We start from the raw sequence: 20,277 nt of genomic DNA on the forward strand, positions 1-20,277 counted from the left end.
CTCTGCCTCCCAAGTAGCTGGGACTACAGGCTCCTGCCACAACGCCCGGCTATTTTTTGGTTTTAGCCGTCATTGATGTTTGGCGGGCCCAGGCTGGATTTGAACCCACCAGCTCAGGTGTATGTGGTTGGTGCCTTAGCCGCTTGAGCCACAGGCGCCGAGCCTATAATAGCACAACTTTTCACATTATAATACCAAATTTGAAAGGTAGTTATCAGAATTAAACTTGTCAGTTTTTTTCCTTCAAAAGGTTAGCAACCAACTAAAAAGCATGCACATTTTTAAAAAGAAGCCCTCTTTAAATGATAAAACTATGAGTTTTTACGGTACATTTATTTCTGCATTAATACTTTTACAAAGAAGGATCATAAAACAATAGATATTACATTAATAGAATTCAAGTTACAAAGTCAGTTTAATTTGCATAATTAACATATTTAGTTCTGTGGACTATTTATATGATAGTATTTCAGATTACTTCATAATAAAATGTCTAAGAAGTAGAAAGAAACTATGTTGAGGCTTTTGAGGACAGACATCCAACGTATTGATTCTACAATGATTTCTATGTACCAGATATACAGATTTAAATTAGGCTTATAATGTTTTAAAGAATTATTCCTCAGGCGGTGCCTGTGGCTCAGTGAATAGGGCACTGGTCCCACATACTGAGGGTGACGGGTTCAAACCCAGCCCCGGCCAAACTGCAACAAAAAATAGCCAGGCATTGTGGCAGGCGCCTGTTGTCCCAGTTACTCAGGAGGCTGAGAAAAAGAGAATCGCCTAAGCCCAAGAGCTGGAGGTTGCTGTGAGCTGTGACACCATTGCACTCTACAAGGGCGACAAAATGAGACTCTGTCTCTAAAAAAAAACAAAAAGGAATTATTCCTCAACTTATGCTTTCCAAAAATGTAATATAGCAAACCCTCTCAGCATTTAAATAGGATCAATTTTCAAATGCCTCAGTAGAGATAACATTGCACTTCAGTAAGAAGAAGAAAAATATATACAGCCCTGAAAAGTGCAAGATAATGAAACAGACAAAAGGAAAAACGCAGACTCCAAAGTTAGTGGAACATTATATTCTAAAGAGGCACATTCATTTTTTTTTTTGTTTAGGATTCATTGAAGGTACAAAGAATTAGGTTACACTGACTGCATTTGTTCAAGTCCCCCTTATAATTGTGTCCTGCCCCCAAAGTGTGCCATACACTGTGATGCCCATCAATCCCACCATCTCATTCCCCTACCCACTGCTCAGAAGAGGCACATTAATTAATTGTCCATTAGTTGATATGAGCGGTTGGTCCCAATCACCTTACCTGTACCATCAATAAGGGACCCCAGATGTGTTTTACATATTCTCCACAAACTGGAATGCACCACTGAAAGAAGGTGAAGGTGAAGGGACCCCAGGTGTGGTTTACACAGTCTTTGCACACCGGAATGCACCACTGAAAGAAGGTGAAGGGACCCCAGGTGTGGTTTACATAGTCTTTGCACACCGGAATGCACCACTGAAAGAAGGTGAAGGGACCTCAGGTGTGGTTTACACAGTCACCGCACACCGGAATGCACCACTGAAAGAATGTGAAGGCCTTTCTTCTCTATGCCCACTAGTCTCATTCAAATAGAAACCAAAGGTTCAGTATCAGTAAAGACCTGTTTTATTTATATTTCTATGAAAACCCTAAGAGCATAATTTAAATGCAATAAAATAAATTTTCCAATAAGAGTAGAAATAATATATATCACAAATAAAAAGCAGGTTGGTAAGGAATAAGAAACTAGAGAAGTCAGTGCAGGGTACTCCTGGGACATGCTGAAACTGACTCAGATCGGCCGTGTTCCTTTCATACATGAAGAGCAGTACACATAGCGGAGCAAGAAAGAAGTTTTAGGTTAAAACTGACATTTTCCCTGAGGGGGAGAAGCAACTTAAAAAAAAAGTAAGGTCAATTATACAACCCCAGGATTTGGGTAATACAAAAACCTGATATTGTATACATTTTTAAATTTTCATTTTATCATAGTTCCACTGTTCTTAAGTTCAATTTAATTATTATATAATTCAATTTACTGTTTCAGTCATATTTGCCAAAATATTTTTAATATAAACCTGAAAGTGTTTAAATTATTAACTTTTAAATTTTTTAATGTTCAGAAGATGTTTAAGTATATTCCTAGTGTCAGACATAAAAATTATTCTAGAAGGTTAATTCTATTCAACTTCATAAAGAAAGTACTAAGCATTTGGACGATTAAGGAGAGTAAAAAGATTCTGGATTTTAAGAAGCGCATGCCAAGTATTTGGTGTGTATGAGAATGACCAGCGAAGTCTAGACCTCCTGTCCACTAGTCATCGGTAGCCACATGTGGCCGCTGAGTACTTGAAATGTGATGCGTCTGATGTGAGGAACTAAATTTTTAATTTAATTAATTCAAATTTAAAAATAGATACTTAATTTAGTTGTTAGGAAACTTTTAAGTATGTTTAGAACAATTTTTGTCTGTGACTTAACTTTTCATGTGCAAATTATATGAGATTAAATACAAATTTTCTGATAAAAATTAGCATTGGAACGATATGTTATTATGAATAAAATACACACTAGAATTTGAAAGTACAAACTAAGAATGTAAACTATCTCATGAATTTATATGACATCAATTTTATATAGATTACATATTGAAATAATATATTGATTTTATCAGGTTAAATAAATAAAAATTAATTTCACCTGTTTATTTTTATCCTTTTTAATGTGGCTACCAGAAAATGTGACATCACACATCTCATTCACATTACACTTGTATGGGAAAGTGCTGACCTAGCAGTTGAACCACAAAGCTCACAGGGGGTCCATGGACACAGGACTTCAATTTAAGGGGGAGGCACTGTGATCTAAATTCTCAGGTATAGCGGTTTACTCAGAAACTGCTTGGCTCTCAAGAAACATAACTGATCTGATACCACAAATAGAAGTTGAATTTACCTTTCTGTCTTCCCACTCCTTCACTGCGCTGCTCTGCCCTCCTGGGAGGTGCAGTGTGCCTCCAGTGCCAGCAGACAGCAGCGGGGGCTGGACCTTGCTGAGGACCTTGGAGCAGAGTCTGAGTGAGTCCGTGAGCTCAGATAGCTGCAAGGTCTGGAGGTGGCTCGTCAGGGCGGAGATCATCCTGAGCAGCAGCTGTGGCAAGTGTTCTGTCTGGATTTCAATGTAAGTCTCCTGAGAATAAAGTGAAATGCAAACATTTTAAACCATGTACAACCTCAAAGGACATGATTTCATTTATTTTTTAGTCTATAGACAATGCTTTTTACTCATCTTTAATGTTTTATATGGATCATGCTCTTCATTAACATTGCATAGTCATTTTAGTATTGATGACTTACAAAATTTCTATTCCCAAATTCTCAATTTAAGTGCTTAAAAGCATATATTATAAAATAACCCATTTTATCTGCTATATTACTAAAATCAGAGTATAACAATGGTGAATGGAATCAGTTAAAAACAAAACAGGCTGAATGTCATACCTGACACAGCACCCTCATACTTCTAGAAGGCTTCGAAATGAGAGAGCAAAGAATTGAGGAGAGAAAACAGAAGGGGAAAACATTTCCAACAGTCTTCATTTAACAGAGAGAATTGTTAATGATCATAAATACAGCAAGATTTTGTAACATGCAATTATGAAGTACATTCCATGTATTTTACATACATACATATATGATAGAGGATAAAATACTTGAAAAATTTTATGAAAAAAGCTTTAAGGGAAAAATCAATTTAATTTTAAAGATGATATTTATTTACATATGAGGGCTGCCTCTAACATAAAATATTTTAATTATATGATTAGATTTCCTTGTTTTTTTTTTCCCCCAAGGTGGTCTTACCAGAGAAACTATATCCAACACAAAGCCCACCAGTGAGCAGAAGCTGGCCAGCTGTGACTCAGATGGCTCGCTGCTGTCCCCAGGCCCGGTCTGGAGTCTGGCATGCAAGGTCCTCCTAAAAGGAAAACAGCACTTTATCAAGTATACGCTCAAGTCACGAGAACACGCACGACGCGAACTCTCCCTAACGAGGCCAGTGAACGCTGGGACCCACACGGGATGTTCCTGCAACTGCACATTCCATTTCCTCCAGGGACATTCCCTGAGGGAGATGGAACATGTACGTCTGTGAAAAACTCTCAGCAACATTCCTACGGCCTCTCCCTAACTCCCATTCTGTACCTCCAACAAGTATTCTGGAAAGACCTCACGTTTTCATATTTCCCACTGCTCCCACTACAGATATTACCTCTAGTTAAAATGAATTGATTTCTATCCTGAGTGACTTTAAAAAAAGGCCCATTTGTCCTCCTGAACTACTGTTCTTCCCTAACCTGATTTTTGCACATTCAGAATTCATCTGCCTTCAACATCAGAGATCAAATGTTACCTCCTCCAGGAAGCCTCTTCTGATCCAAGCAGTAGAGATCATTCCTCCAACAAACATTCACGTTAAGTCACATTAACTCTACATGACCACACACTGCCCTACACTCTGAAGACACAAAGTAAGAGAATGATACAGTCCCTGAGCAACAAGAATCAAGTGCACAGACAACAGATCAAGGTGATGGTCCTGCTGGGAAATGTGAGGGAGTCAGTGACGGTAGTGACCTCTGTGCAGGACCTGACCAGACAAGCTCTTAGAAAGAACAGCACAAGTGAGGGCTCAGCAGCTTGGAAACTGATGTGTGTGCAGGGGGCAGTCCGGGCTGGCTGAGAAGTGTGTGTGTGTACATGTGAGAACATGTGTGCATGTGTGCATGTAAGCATGTGTATGCATGTACATGTGTGAGTGTGTGTGTGAATGCAGAAAGTGAAAACCCAGGCAGAACCAGGAGCAAAAAGACACTCAGAATTCCTCTGGACCCTCACATTCAATCTCTCTATTCAGGCATCATCAGTCTCAAGTCCTTAATGCCGGGAGTCATCTTGTGTGTGTCCCGCTCGTTCCCGTCTTAGAAGACAGAGACTATGTGCCCAGCACACTGCTTCTCAGCAGGGTGCTCAGCAGCTGCTGAAGGAGTAAGCAAACAGCTTTCTAAGATTAACGTACAGCAGTAATGTTTGAATTTTTAATTAAAACACTTCTAATCCTGAGATCACACATGTTTATTTTTTGACGATGTGCTCCTAAGGACTGAGAGGTCTGGTTTAGCATCCACACAGGTTCTGATCAGGCTCACTAGCGTCCTAGGGTTGTCAGACCACTCTTTAGGCCTCTGTCCACGGTGGTATAGAGCTTTTATCTCTCATCCCAGTGACAATACGCGATGGTTCCAGTGGCTTTAGCAACACAAGAGTGACCAGAAATTTTTGTTAATCAAAATGGGAATCCTTCTGGGCAAGTGTGCTAAGGTAGCACCCACGATATCCTATCTTCTCTACAACAAAGAAAAGCTGTGTTGTTATAAACTGGAGAAGGGAAACCTTTCATCTATGTTGGTATGTGAATAATTCATGTCTAGACTCCTTTCCAATTTTAAGATAATATGATCAATGATTTTATATCCTAAAGCAATGATTGTCGACCTATATGCTGCAAGAGGATCAGGTGTGCCATGAACATTTTTATAGACCACTAATTAAATTATTTTTGAAGTTCAAAGCATTGTTAATTATATTCTTTTTTTACTTTTTTTTTTTTTTAGAAACAGGGTCTCTCGCTCTTGGTCAGGCTGGTCTTGAACTCCTAAATACAGGTGATTCACCTGCCTCAGCCTCCCAGAGTGCTAGGATTACAGGGGTGAGCCACCGCAACCGGCCCTTTACTCTTTTTTTTTTAATGAATATAATTTAAGTGTGCTGCAGAAGATTAACTATATAGGTTCAAGTGTGCGGTACAATTAAAAAGTTTGAAAAACATTGTCCTAAGGTAACAAGGTGGAAACAGATTATGCCTAGTAAATAAGTAACAGGTGTCAGTGGTAGTAGAATTATAAAAGAACATGCTTTTCATTAGATTCAATAACTTATAAGGTTAGCTTTGGATGTTACTAAATTAAAATGAATTAAAAAATTGAACATACCTACAACATTCTTCAAACCAACGTGCAACGTAATCCCACATATAATAAGGCTCAAAGGAATTAAAGAGAAGGTTGGCAGTTTTAATCAGCTCTGCTGTTTTCTTATTTTCCCTTAATTTACTAAAAAAGAGAAAAGAAAAATAAAAACTAAAAAGTATTAACATTTATTTTTTTCTAATGTAAACTTGAGTGCAATATTATGAGGCCGTATATACTCCAGTATGTAAGAGGCAGGAGTGTGGCAGCTGGAGACAGTGACAAACACCTTTCACCTGCTCTACTCTCCTGTTACTCTGTGTGCAGTTCTTTTTTCACATTTGAGCTTTCATAACTCGAACGTGTGATCAAGATCAGAAACTAGCCTTGTAAAATTTCTGAATAAAAACACAAAAGAATGGGAAGTGATTTCTGAATTATTTTGAGTCTGTGACTATCAATTTGGTATCAATTCTCTTGACATGTATAAACCGAGTAGTGACTTGATTTTTATAGCCTTGATTCTGAAGAATTTTGTTTACTTTCCTGTGCTGTTCAGGATTTTCTTAAGAAAAGTTAAGTTTATTTTGGTCAATTTCAATCAAATTATTCTTAGTTTGAAAAAAAACAACAAAAAGACCATTACTGTATAAGGCCATTATTACTGAAATTCCATCAGGCTAAAATAACTTCGTTAGTTGAAGTGACAACCCTTTAGCCTTTTTTTCCCCTCCCATCCTAGCAATGAAAAAACTGTCTTTATATGGTGAAGTATTATAAATACAAGTAGCATGCAGAAAAGACTAATTACATACTCTATGGGTAATAGAGATTTTCAGGCAGGGTACAGAAAGAAACTGTGTATCAGGTTACTTAACGTCTTTAATAGAAATAAAGGGATTATGTCATCAGAAATAAAAAATGTCTTAAAATATTTTAATATATAGATAAAAGCATGTTTTAGAAAATGACCCAGGGCATCTCCCTTCACCAAGGAGACATCAATGAAATGCAAACTATGTAAAAAAAACTTACTGTCTTGGAAGCTTTGTCATATTATAATAAATGATGATACTAGAAAAGAGCTGATCTGCTCAACAAGGAGGAGAAAAAGAGTTCTGTCAGCACGTGTGAATCACTGATTAGAAAGCAAGGAGTGATGATGTCACGTTATTTGTCCCAGCATCTGAAACACACACACACGTGCCTGACAGAGAAACGACTGCACCTCGAAAGACAGACCGACCCCAGTCCTGTCCACTCACTTCACTCCGTGCTCGTCCTTCTCTGGCCTATGATTTGGTTTTCTGAGTCTGTCATGTCCCCAAGGGGCGTCACCGTCTGCCAACAAACAATGGAGTGTCCCAAGCAAGACGGCCTTGTTTTGGACAACTCCCATTAGCGACGCATGGCAGTTGGCCTTCTGTGAATTTGGTAAGTGCAAATAATTTCCCTGGTGGCTGTACCTTCACATTAACTGATGTTCTAGACTGGTGACATTAAGAACTAACCCTGGAATGTGTGTTCTGCCATCTCACTGATAAGAGCCTATTTGGAAGATCAGGACAGCTAATTTCAATACTTCAAAATACACAGATACTTTGTACAGATTCCCTACATAGTTATCACTAACACCTCAAGCTACACCGAGTGAAGGCACAGAGCAATGCTCACTCTATGAACATGTGTTAATACATGAGAACCTCTTCTTGTCATGTTTAATTTTTCGGTAATCTACCTGCTTAACTGAGCATGATCCTTACTGATGGGGGTGTCCATTTGAAGATCCAGTTCTGCTTTGCATTGAGAATATAATGTTCTAAACACCTCAATCAGGACATCTTCCAGAATCACAGGTCCTAAAATATACAAATAAAAGACAGTAATTAATTAGCATTGGAAAATCACAATCTTCTGGAAACTGATCCAAATAAAGAATGTTCTAAAACAAAGTATTTTTAAAAGACAACATTTTTTCAGAAGCTAAAGCTTACATTTTGAAATGTTAATGTAAATGTAAAATGGTAAATAACTAGAAAAAATGTTTATTTAAGGTTTAGTTTAACATTAGAAATTATGGAATCAAGGAAATTAGTTTTGTCAGTTAACAGTTGTTACCTTGGACTAGTTACTTAACTTCATTGACCTTTAGTTTCCTCAGAGAATGAAGATAATAATACCAAACTTACAGGACTCTTTTAATAGTTAGGAAAAATACTTATAAGTTGGGTAGGACAGTCTATAGAATATAATGAGTACTCAATAAATGCTACTTGTATTACTACTATTATTTAATTTATATAATTCTAAAATTTATGTAATACTAAAATGCATAAGGCTATTACAGATGACAATTTCCTTAATAAAAAGATTTATGAGCATTAGCTATTATTATACGATAGCTAAAAAAAAGCCCTTCAATGTGATTGATATAACAAGTTATTTTTATATTTAAAACTTCATTTTTAAGAAATGATAAGACATGCATATCTGAGATATATATATATATATATATATATATATTTATTTTTTATTTTTTTGACACAGTGTTTTGCTCTGTTGCCCAGACTGGAGTGCAGTGATACAATCTTAGCTCACTGCAGCCTCAAACTCATATACTCAAGCAACCCTCCTGCCACCGCCTCTCAAGTAAGTGAGATTACAGGTGCATGCCTTGATGCCCAGCTAATCTTTTATATATAATTTTAGACATGGAATCTTGCTATGTTGCCCAGGCTAGTCTTGAATTCCCAGCCTCAAGAGATTCCTGCCTTGGCCTCCCAAAGTACTAGGATTATAGTCCTGGGCTCTAACATGCCTGATACATGCATATTTGCTAAAACATCTGCAGATAATTTGAAAAACTCATATCTGTTATTTCATTTCATTGTTGCCAATATTTATGAATTTTTTCTTAATTTCTGTCTCATGTGCCATGATTAACTTCCCAACAGATCTAACATGTAACGAGTACACATGAAGGAAGTGAAAACAAACAGAGTAAAGGCAATGTGGGGAAGAAAGTTAAGGGACATAACCCAAATATTTTTGCTCAAGTCTTTGAATTCTGTGAACTATAAATTAGCCATGACAGATCACAAACATTTCAATTCCAGTAATGATCAGGATTAAGAGAAGCTTAGACAGCACCTGCTGCTGCAGACACAGCACAGGGTAACTGACCAGCTGGATCAACATTTGTACCTTCCTGACTTTCAAGAGTAAACTTTTTGGTAAGAAATTGCTTAGACTTTATATTTAAAGGCCACATCAAAATATAATAATTTTCCTAATGACTCTTATTTTTTACTACAAAACAATACAAAATAATTACATGTGACTTCACACCTTCAGACGGTATGTATTACCTAGCTCAGGTTTGTCCAGTAAGCTGATTAAAATCCGAAAGGGTTTTAGATCCTGCATTAGAGTACTCTCTTCTCCAAATCCATTCACTTGTAAGATTCCCACCATTGCCTTTAAAAAAGAACAGTATATTAGTCACTTAAGTAAACAGATTGAAAGATTTTTTTCTTAAGAAAAATATCTTACAATGTAACTGTATGTAATGGAGATTTATATCCCAGATGCTTTTCTGAAGCCAAGATTGACCAAGATTAGCCTTCTTCCTCTGCTAGGAAAAAAAGGTATTTTCTGTCTTGAGAGAAGAGAAAGTGCTTACATTTTCACTAGAAGACCAGTGGAAGAGTCAAAGAAAATTGAGAAAAATTTATTCAGGGTTGGCTGTATGCGCTAATGATGAACTGCTTCTACTTACTAAGATTATCGACTCCACATCACACCACGTTATCATAGCAGTATCTGCATTATGCAGTTATTTTCCCATTAATGACTCAAAACTAACTGCATACACATAACTTTGCTCATTTAAAAAAGGTTTCAGATACCACGTATGTTCATGTATTTTGTTTTACAGTATCTTGACATGTAATTGAAGTCAAAATAATATGAAATAAACCTATAGAACATTTTCACATTGACTTTACAACAGCAGCTACCACACTTACAGACCAGTCAACTCACAAATCTCCACAGAGTTTCATAGGAAATAACACAGGTTTTAAACTCTTTTTTGGAAAAGTTCCAACTTTTATAGGGCAGAGAGGTAAGTAGCTGAAACTATATATACACACTTTTTTTGTGTGGTCTGACTAGTGTGAGTGTTTAATATAAATCCAAATAAAAGGAAATTTCCTTTACCTCAACCTGATTGGAGATGGAGAAGCCCAGGTCACCCATCTTGCTGCACCTACATTTTAATAAGGTCATGAAAACAACACAGAGTATCCCTGGCTTTACGTGGGGTCGAGCTTGTGACCATCCACCACTTCGCTCAGATTTGCTTGTTAGGGTCACACTGAGGAATTTGTGAGTCTTGTCTCCACTCCTTTAGCTGTGAATTCATCAAGGCAGGACCTTGTCTCATACTTTTTCAGTAACTCTGGTGGTAAGTAACCAACGAATAATGAAAGTATTCATTACCTGGACCAATAACTCTTTTGAAAAGGTAGTGAAATAGTAAGTGGCGTGTTCCTCCGGATTACTGTGTCTTGTGCTTCTGGGTCCTAGGATAGCACCGTTGTTATCAAAACCTCCATGGAAACAAATCACGAAGTGAATTAAAATGGAATTCTCAAAACTGCTGTTCACTAAATACCAAAACTGTAAATATCTACAAAACAGCACTAAACACTTACCAATTAGTAGCCCATTCAATGTCAGCAAGAAAGATCATTTCAGATAGTTTAATAAAGGGAAACCAACTTCATACACAAGTATCATAGTGTTCTTCAGAACTGCCCTGTGGTTTGGCTGATAGTTTAATAAAGGGAAACCAACTTCATACATAAGTATCGTAGTGTTCTTCAGAACTGCCCTGTGGTTTGGCTGTCGTCTCAGTCTTATCAACAGCAAAATAATGGAAGACTCAGAACATCCGAGGTAAGTTGACAGCCTGGCTGTTCCCTCACTGCAGGCCGTATGGAGTTGTGAAGACGGGCCACACACTCCCAGGACGGGCAGGAGGCCACAGTGGACAAAGTGCTTTCCTGCCTCAGGGGAATCTGGCGCACGTGGCAGACCCTGGGACTAGTCCTGGTTCCTTTGATGACTTCAGAGTTTGGGACAGTGTGCTGTTACTTTGATTAGTAGTCACCCTTTGTTGCCTACTAACTTATAGTATAATAACCTCAATTTATAAGGGGAAGAAGTCTGGTCAAAGAAAACATGACTTTATGGATTCAAACAGATTCAACCAAGATGCTTCTGAAATGTCTTCATATAATACACAATTAATAGCTACCTTTTTATTGTTCATTTACACAAAAAATTTTCGTTTTTTCCATTTAGGGCATACAGCTTGATATTATTTACACATGGAAATTTCCCTTCGTCTTTCACAGACCTACCGAGAAGCCAGGCGTACAGTCTCCGGTTTAGGGACATGTCCCTTCTCAACACCACGTGAAGGGCTGCAGACAAGATCCTGATCATGTCTGGGCGGGTCGCCTGAAAGAGTGAAAAATGTTTATGTACTTAATCACATACAAAAGCACATTGTCTTTTTTTCCTTCTTTTTTTTTTTTGAGACAGAGTCTTACTACGTTGCCCTCGGTAGAGTGCCATCAGCTCACAGCAACCTCAAACTCTTTAGTTTAAACAATTCTCTTGCCTCAGCCTTCCAAGTAGCTGGGACTACAGGCGTCCACCACAATGCCTGGCTGCTTTTTTTTTTTTTTTTTTTTTTGGTTGCAGTTGTCATTGTTGTTTGGCAGGCCTGGGTTGGATTCAAACCTGCCAGCTTAGGTGTATGTGGCTGGCGCCCTAGCCACTGAGCTATAGGCTCCAAGCTTGCCCTTTTCTTCTTTAAAAAATAATGCCTTGCAATATGCTCAGAGCATTAGGCTATAAAAGGTGCTTTTGCACAGTATTAGCTCATTTGATCTTCCAAACACAAGAATTACATGTTACAGATTAGGAAACAGGAAGAAAGGTAACATGAGTGTTCAGTTGCATAACTAAAATTATAAGTGAATTTTTTAACTTCCAGTTTAAATTTATCTCATCCAATAGAAACAAATCTGACACAAAACAAAGAAAATGGGATAGGTACAAGAAAATCACATGCTGTTAATCCTGCACATTATAGTGTTGTCAGCTGACTATAAACTTAGGTCACCATCCTCATCAATCCCAAGTCTTTCATTTCTTCTTTTAAAATTTTTTAATCTTATAATATTTCAACATATATAAAAATATAGAAAACAATAAACCCCTTTGTATCAAGCATCCAGCTTTAACAAATCTTAATATTTTTTCATTTTGTTCCAGATATTTTAAAGAGAAATAATTCCTTTTTTTTTTTCCCTGCCTTTTTCCCACTAGCCTTAATTAGATGTTTAAAAAAGATTCAGTGAAAAGAGGTAAAGCTTAAAAGAAAAGGGAAGACAACTAATTTGCTGTCTTTAGAATATCATTAGAGGCCAGGCACCATGGCTCATGCCTGCAATCCTAGCCCTCTGGGAGGCCTAGGTGGATGGACTCCCTGAGCTCCGGAGTTTGAGACCAGCCTGAGCAAGACTGAGACCCCATCTCTACTAAAAATAGAAAAATTTAGGCAAGAGGATCAACCAAGAGTTTGAGGTTGCTGTCAACTATCATGATGCCATGGTACTTTACCCAGGGTAACAGGGTGAGATTCTGTGTTTAAAAAAAAAAAAAAAAAGAGTATTATTAGATAATCACCTTAGAATATAATCCTGGAATCTAAGAATTAGAAGGTAGATTGGAAGTTGACCAGTAAAGAGTCTAAGGGCTTAGTCAAATTCAAATGCCTGCTTAGTGTCCGGGTGGGATGAAGAACTTCCCTCTCCCTAATCATAGACCAGTGAAGGCTATGCTACAATCAAAAACAATGCACCCGGCTCATTTGCTTTTAAAAAATCTGCAAGGCTAGGCGCCTGTAGCACAATGGTTATGGTGCTAGCCACTGAAGCTGGCAGGTTTGAGCCCGGCTGGAACCAGCTAAACAACAATGACAACTGCAACAAGAAAACAGCCAGGCGTTGTGGCAGGCGCCTGTATTCCCAGCTACTTGGGAGGCTGAAGTAAGAGAATAACTTAAGCCGAAGAGTTTGAGGTTCCTGTGAGCTGTGACGCCATAGCACTCTACCAAGGGTGACATGGTGAGACTCTGTCTCAAAATAAATAAATAAAAAATCTGCGAAAAATCACTGAGACATTACAGAACACAGATCAATAGCAGCTGGACAAATTACAGACATGCCTCTAGAACTGAGCTGTCTTCTATTAAGCTATGAAAATCTCAAAAGTGTGGTCCCCAGATTCCTGGATATCAATAAGACTCTTTTAGGATATCCACAAAGTAAAAACTAGCTATTCAAAAAATAAAACTAGCTTACTCATAACAAATAAAATGATGCATATTCATAACAATACCAAGACAGTTTGCCTTTTTTCTCCTTTTCATATTGACACTGATCTACAGTGGGTAAAACTGCTGGCACCTGTGCCTGGGAGGAGGTGGTACAGTGGGACCCCTCTACTCAGAACCACTGTATTGTTTTTGCTGCTGTGTACTTGCATTAAAATGAAAAACAAAATGAAAAAGGAAAGCAAGTTTTGCTTAATAATGTTAATGAAAAAGCAAAAATTTGTTTTATTAAATGTGAAGTACAATTAAAGCATGTCCAACTTATACTTAAGTATGACGGTTGTCTCAAGCAAATGCATTTGTGCAACTATCTGAGCTGTGAGCTAAACTACCAGCTTTTTCACAGAATACGAATGACTCACCGAAACTATGATTATTCCGGCTTGGAAATTTGGCATCATTTTCTCAAACAAAACTAGCCCATCACTTCGAGAAAAGTAATTGACATTAATTATTACAAATAATAAAATTTGAGTATCCAAGGGAAAATTTTGAGTTTCAGACAACTTGTATTTTTATTGAAAATGCATTCTTTTGAAATGAATTGGGTTTAAAGTTTCCCAATATGGAGCTTAGAAGTTCCTTAATACCTAAAACTCTTCACTGATAAGATCAGCAGTGATTATAATAAATGTGATTGTTCATCACTGCATAATGAAATGTGTCACCATTTGGAAAATCTGCATAATTCAATAAACCGATCTTTCCTAAATAACCAGTCACAATGTTGCAGAAGCACACACGAGAGAAAGGTCCACTGGAAGGACAGGACAGCCAGTGGGCCTTAATGAAATGGAAGATGAAAATTTCTCTGATATTGTTTTAGATTCCATATTGTAATTAATCTTTAAACACTAGGGCGTGACAACCTCTGGAATAGTATCACAGAAGAATATGCCATTTTAACAGAAAATGCTATCAACATACTCTTCCCTTGTCCAGCTGTACACCAGTGTGAGATCAGATTTTCTTCATAGACTTTAACCAATCACAATAGATTAAATACAGAAGCGCTATGAACACTCTGCTTTCTGCTTTTAGGCCAGACAATAAAGAGACTGGCAAAAATATAAGACAATGCTTCTCACCTTTTTTTTTAAGTGTTGAAAATAGTTACTTGCATAAAATGTTATTTATGCTAACATGAAAACTCTGGTATTGTTAAATGATGTTTTTAAATTTGTCAGTTTTAATTTATAATACATAAATATAGACGTCTAACCTACATAAGCAAACGTTTTAAGGAACCTCAATATTTTTAAAGAATGTAATAGGGTCCTGCAATCTAAGCATTTGAGAACTGCTGACCTAGCTATTCGATATCAGATACGTAAATTAAAGATATTATCACAAAACCTTCAAAAGTACAAATATTCCATCTTTGGTAGAAACACTCTTAAGAAAGAAAGAAGTGGGATATGTTGGTCAAAGGATACAAAGTTTTAGTTAAAAGGGAAGAATAAATTCAAATGCACTATTGTACAATATGGTAACTACAGTTAGTAACGATGTATTCTTATTGCTGAAAGTAGATTAAGTGTTCTCACTGAAAAAAATAGGTATGTGGGGTAATGAATGTTAGCTCATTTTAGCTACAATGTATACATGTTTTAAAATATTGTTTAGTACATGATAAATGTATACAAATTTTATCAATTAAAAAATAAAATAGGGCGGCGCCTGTGGCTCAGTCGGTAGGGTGCCGGCCCCATGTACCGAGGGTGGCGGGTTCAAACCCGGCCCCGGCCAAACTACAACCAAAAAATAGCTAGGCGTTGTGGCGGGCGCCTGTAGTCCCAGCTACTCGGGAGGCTGAGGCAGGAGGATCACTTAAGCCCAGGAGTTGGAGGTTGCTGTGAGCTGTTTGATGCCAAGGCACTCTACGAGGGCCATAAAGTAGTGAGACTCTGTCTCTACAAAAAAAAAAAAAAAAAAATAGCTGGGCATGGTGGCTTACATCTGTAATCCTAGCACTTGCACTTGAGAGGCCGAGGCAAGTGGATTGACTAGCTCACAGGATCGAGACCAGCCTGAGCCACAGAGAGACCCTGTCTCTACAAATCGCTGGGCATTGTGGGAGGCACCTATAGTCCCAGCTACTGGGGAGGGTGAGGCATGAGAATTGCTTGAGCCCAGGAGTTTGAGGTTGCTGTGAGCTATGATGCCACAGCACTCTACGGAGGGTGACAAAGTGAGACACTGTCTAAGAAAAAAAAATAAATAAATAAAATAAAAAATAACAAGAAGTCACTTCTACTTTGTGATTGATATAACTACTGATTTCTAAAATGTAAAAAAAATTCTATTACAGGGCGGCGCCTGTGGCTCAAGGAGTAGGGCGCCGGTCCCATATGCCGGAGGTGGTGGGTTCAAACCTAGCCCCGGCCAAAAACCAAAAAAAAAAAAAAAAAAAACTTCTATTACAATCTAAATAAAATGTGTAACTATTAGACATTTGGATCAGCTTTCCGGAAAATAAATAAAAGATGTATAAAAGACTGTTCACTGCTAAAATTCATAAGTGCAATCATACTTTTGGAGAAGGCGACGAAGACTGTTAAGTCACAACCACAATCAGTACTTGCCAAGAGTCTCACCTGAAAGACAAAGGCAAGAGGGGAGTGGAGAGCAGAGACAGCTGGGCGCGGCCTTCTCCTTGGGGTCCCTACCAGGGAGTGGGGTGGAGAACAGAGCAGAGACAGCTGGGCACGGCCTTCTTCTTGGGATCCCTACCAGGGAGTGGGGTGGAGAACAGAGCAGAGACAGCTGGGCGCGGCCTTCTCCTTGGGGTCCCTACCAGGGAGTGGGGTGGAGAACAGAGCAGAGACGGCTGGGCACGGCCTTCTTCTTGGGATCCCTACCAGGGAGAGGGAGGGGGGGTGGAGAGCAGAGACGGCTGGGCGCAGCCTTCTCCTTGGGGTCCCTACCAGGGAGAGCCACACTCCAATCAGGGCTTTTGTTTGAGACAGTCTCACTCTGTCATCCTGGAAAGAGTGTCCCGGCATCAGCATAGCTCACAACCCAGGTAGTCTCTTCTATTTTTAGCTGAGATGGGGTCTTGCTATTGCTTAAGCTCAGGAGCCGGAGTTTGCGGTTGCTGTGAGCTATGATGCATTGGCACTCAACACCACAGTGACTGAGTCTCAAAAAAAAAAAACCCAAATCCAGACAGTACATATTTAGGCATTTGGAGCACATATATTTCTTGGGCATGATCTTCTTTATTTTCCTTCATAAGCCTTTATTTATTTATTTATTTTTGAGACAGAGTCTTACTTTTGTTATACTCGGTAGAGTGCCATGATGCCCTTGCTCATAGCAACCTCAAACTCTTGGGCTCAAGTGATTCTCTTGTTTCTGCCTCCCAAGTAGCTGGGACTTACAGGAGCTTGCCACAACGCCCAGCTATTATAAGAGACGAGGTCTCGCTCTGGCTCAGGCTGGTCTTGAACCTGTGAGCCACCTAGTCCTGCCCTCTTCATAACCCTTAAAAAACCATTCTCATCCTGTGTGCTGTTCAGCCACCTCCATACTAGAGCACTGCTCAGCTGACTGGCCCCCCAGGGGCTTCTGTGAAAAGCTGGAGGGCAGAATAAAGACCTCTGGTTAAAGGTGAAGGTTTCAAAACAGAAATTAGGGTGCTTTATGTCCCAATTGGTGACAACACAAGCAATGAAGTATAAAATCCTTTAGTTACTAATAATTCAACTTAAAGTTGAATAAAATAAAATTTTAAATAAATAGCATTACATAGAAAAAACTGAATAAAGTAATAAACAGAAATTGGCCAATCATAATGAAAACGCACTATAACTATGTACCATTTGCAGTGCTTACAAAGACTTCAAGTAATCTTCTCTGCTACTGCCTTTTTAGCAGTAAACTCACTCTCCAAGGTGGGTATTATTTTGGTTGGTATGTAGCTCCACCACCCTGGACACTCAACGCCCTGGGGCTCTGAACCAGTCTTCATCCAGGTTTAGACTCAAAGGAATGTAGATCGCTTCTTTTAAAATGGGGATACTGATTAGTTTTCAGGAATGAAATGCCTCATTTATGATTTGTCAAAGTAGTTGCTGTTATTTATAATGAAAGTAGTATAGAATGTCACAGTGGTTAAATACATGGCTCTTAAATCACGTCCTATGCTGAGGAGGTCTGACACTCCTCACAAACAGCGCGAACAAGGTGAGGTGGCGGCAGGGCTGGGAGAGGCTGGCCTGAGAGTCGTGGAGGCTCAGAGTGAGTTAGCAATATTTACCTCTCAATTTTTACAGGTAGAACGTTCTACCAAAGTATAAAATAATTCATGCAATCACCATGTACTTATTCAATCAGTGAACCTTTTTGCTTCAATCTTTTCACAACAAATTCCATTCCTTAAAAACAGAATTTATTTTCTATGTTTTGATTTATGAAACAAAAGAATCCAATATATGTGCTTTTAAACAATAACTACGTATCATGGATCTATAGTTTTCCGAGAGCATCTTGCAGTGACATCAGCACTGATGCTTTACCTGACTCATGTGAAAGGGAAAGCAGAACAGGATGAGGTCCAGCGTGCTCCTCTGCACAAGGACACTCGAGTCCTGCACCGAAGTGCTCACTGCTGCCACCTGAAATGAGAGGGTCTTTAACACTGATTGTCTATTAGTTTGGAAAAGTTTTCCCATGAAAATATAAAAACTCTTCATCTTATTTAATAAATAAAAGTATGCTTCTGAGGATCTTATCAATAATTAAGTGTACTGACATTACTTTTAATAGATAATAAATCATGAGGACTTAAAAATTAGACAGTACAAAAGGGTATACAGCAAAATGGTTCTGTTTCATTTCTGTCTTCCAAATACCCAATTTTCCTTTTGTAGGTAACCAGTATTACCAGTAAACACTTTCTGCAAATACAAGTAAACAAAATCCATTCATATATCCCAAGCCATGCCCTTTTCATTTAACAATATATTTTGGAGCATTTTCCTTATGGTTATACATATGTAAAGAGCTTCACTATTTTTTATGGCCAAAGAAGGACTGCACAAATAAATCCCCATTTATTTAAAAGGTTTGTAATCATGGAAATTCATACTTTTCTAAATATTCCGTGTTGTAGACACTGCTGCAGAATAGACACATAGCACCCAGGACGCCTGCAGGGGAATCCAGCAGCCTGGAAGTGACAGGCAATGGGGCAGCCAAGTGACAGTTTAAACAACACGGTGCCTTCTAGTCAAGCCGTATCTTTCTGTTCCTACCAGCCATGTGTGACAATTTGTTTCTCCATGCTAACCAATGTTTTTAATTTTTCCCCATGTATTGGAGATATAACACAGGAAAATTGGTTTGGTATAGTATAAATTTTATTTCTATTATTATAAATAACGTTGAGCATCTTTTCATGTTTGAATTACTCTTATTTCCTTTAAATTATTTGTTCAAATCTATGTGCTACTTGATTGTTCATATTTATTAGTTTATATCTTTGAATACGAGGAAGCGTTGTCCTTCATTTTTTTTCAGAAAGAGTCTCACTATGTTGCCCTTGGTAGAGTGCTGTGGCATCACAGCTCACAGCAACCTTTAACTCTTGGGCTTAAGAGATTCTCTTGCCTCAGCCTCCCAAGTAGCTAGGACTGCAGGCGCCCACCACAACACTGGCTATTTTTTTGTTGCAGTTGTGTAGCTGGCCCAGGCTGGGTTCAAACCTGCCACACTTGGTGTACATGGCTGGCGCCGTAACCACTGTGCTACGAGCACCAAGCCAGGAATCGTCATCCTTTGCTTGTGATGTGTTACAAATATTGTTCCAACTGTGTAATTTGTCTTTATAATTATTAAAAAAATTTTCTGGGGCGGCGCCTGTGGCTCAGTCGGTAAGGCGCCGGCCCCATATACCGAGGGTGGGGGTTCAAACCCGGCCCTGGCTGAACTGCAACCAAAAAATAGCTGGGCGTTGTGGCAGGCACCTGTAGTCCCAGCTACGCGGGAGGCTGAGGCAAGAGAATCACTTAAGCCCAGGAGTTGGAGGTTGCTGTAAGCTGTGTGATGCCATGGCACTCTACCGAGGGCCATAAAGTGAGACTGTCTCTACAAAAAAAAAAAAGAAAAAAATTCTCTGAACGTCCATTAAGTTATTAAACAGAAATACGACAATATATTTTAAAATCTGAATAAAAATAGAAGAGTTTGGCAGTTTTTTCTATACTTAAAATATATTAGAAGAAAATAAAGTAAATCTCTGGGACCTTAAATTAGATAATGGTTTCTTAAATACAAAAGCACAGGCAGTGTGCTTTTGAAAGAAAACAAAAACAAATGAATTGAACTTGATCAAAATTAAAACATTTTTGCTTCAAAGGACATTATCATGAAAATGAGAAGTGAATCCAAAGAATGGAAGAAAATATTTTCAAGTCATACATATGATAGGCGTTTAACAAGCAGAATATGTAAGGAACTCCTACAATTCAACAACAGAAAGAAAAATAATCTGATTTTTAAAATGAGTAAAAGATTTGAATAGATATTTATCCAAAGAACATAGACAAATGGCCAGTGATCATGAGTTGCTCAAAATCATCAGTCATCAGAGAAATGCAAAGCAGAACCACAGGGAGCTAATCCTTCACCTGCAGAGGGAGGCTATAACAAAAAAAGACAGCAGCAAGTGCTGACAAGGATATGCAGAAATTGAAACCCTCATATCGTGCAGGAAGTGAAGATTCAAGCTG

At 38.4% G+C, this 20,277-nt stretch overlaps 1 protein-coding gene across 4 annotated transcripts in view; it reads right to left on the reverse strand.

Annotated features, from left to right (window-relative positions):
• DOP1A (DOP1 leucine zipper like protein A) overlaps positions 1–20,277 on the reverse strand; it is a 128,127-nt gene that overhangs the window by 70,479 nt on the left and 37,371 nt on the right. For 2 of the 4 annotated variants that reach the window (XM_053601252.1, XM_053601253.1), the window contains exons 6-14: positions 18,064–18,162; positions 11,499–11,598; positions 10,573–10,655; positions 9,438–9,546; positions 7,808–7,928; positions 6,094–6,213; positions 3,905–4,019; positions 3,542–3,571; positions 2,997–3,230 (exon numbers count right to left, since the gene is read on the reverse strand). In XM_053601252.1, the coding sequence (XP_053457227.1) occupies positions 2,997–3,230; positions 3,542–3,571; positions 3,905–4,019; positions 6,094–6,213; positions 7,808–7,928; positions 9,438–9,546; positions 10,573–10,655; positions 11,499–11,598; positions 18,064–18,162 (1,011 nt within the window). Of the gene's footprint in view, positions 1–2,996; positions 3,231–3,541; positions 3,572–3,904; positions 4,020–6,093; positions 6,214–7,807; positions 7,929–9,437; positions 9,547–10,572; positions 10,683–11,498; positions 11,599–18,063; positions 18,163–20,277 lie in introns of all 4 variants that reach the window. The other 2 variants (XM_053601254.1, XM_053601255.1) reach the window with 2 other exon arrangements.

Source organism: Nycticebus coucang, chromosome 9 (genome assembly GCF_027406575.1).
Source record: "Nycticebus coucang isolate mNycCou1 chromosome 9, mNycCou1.pri, whole genome shotgun sequence".
Taxonomy (NCBI): domain Eukaryota; kingdom Metazoa; phylum Chordata; class Mammalia; order Primates; family Lorisidae; genus Nycticebus; species Nycticebus coucang.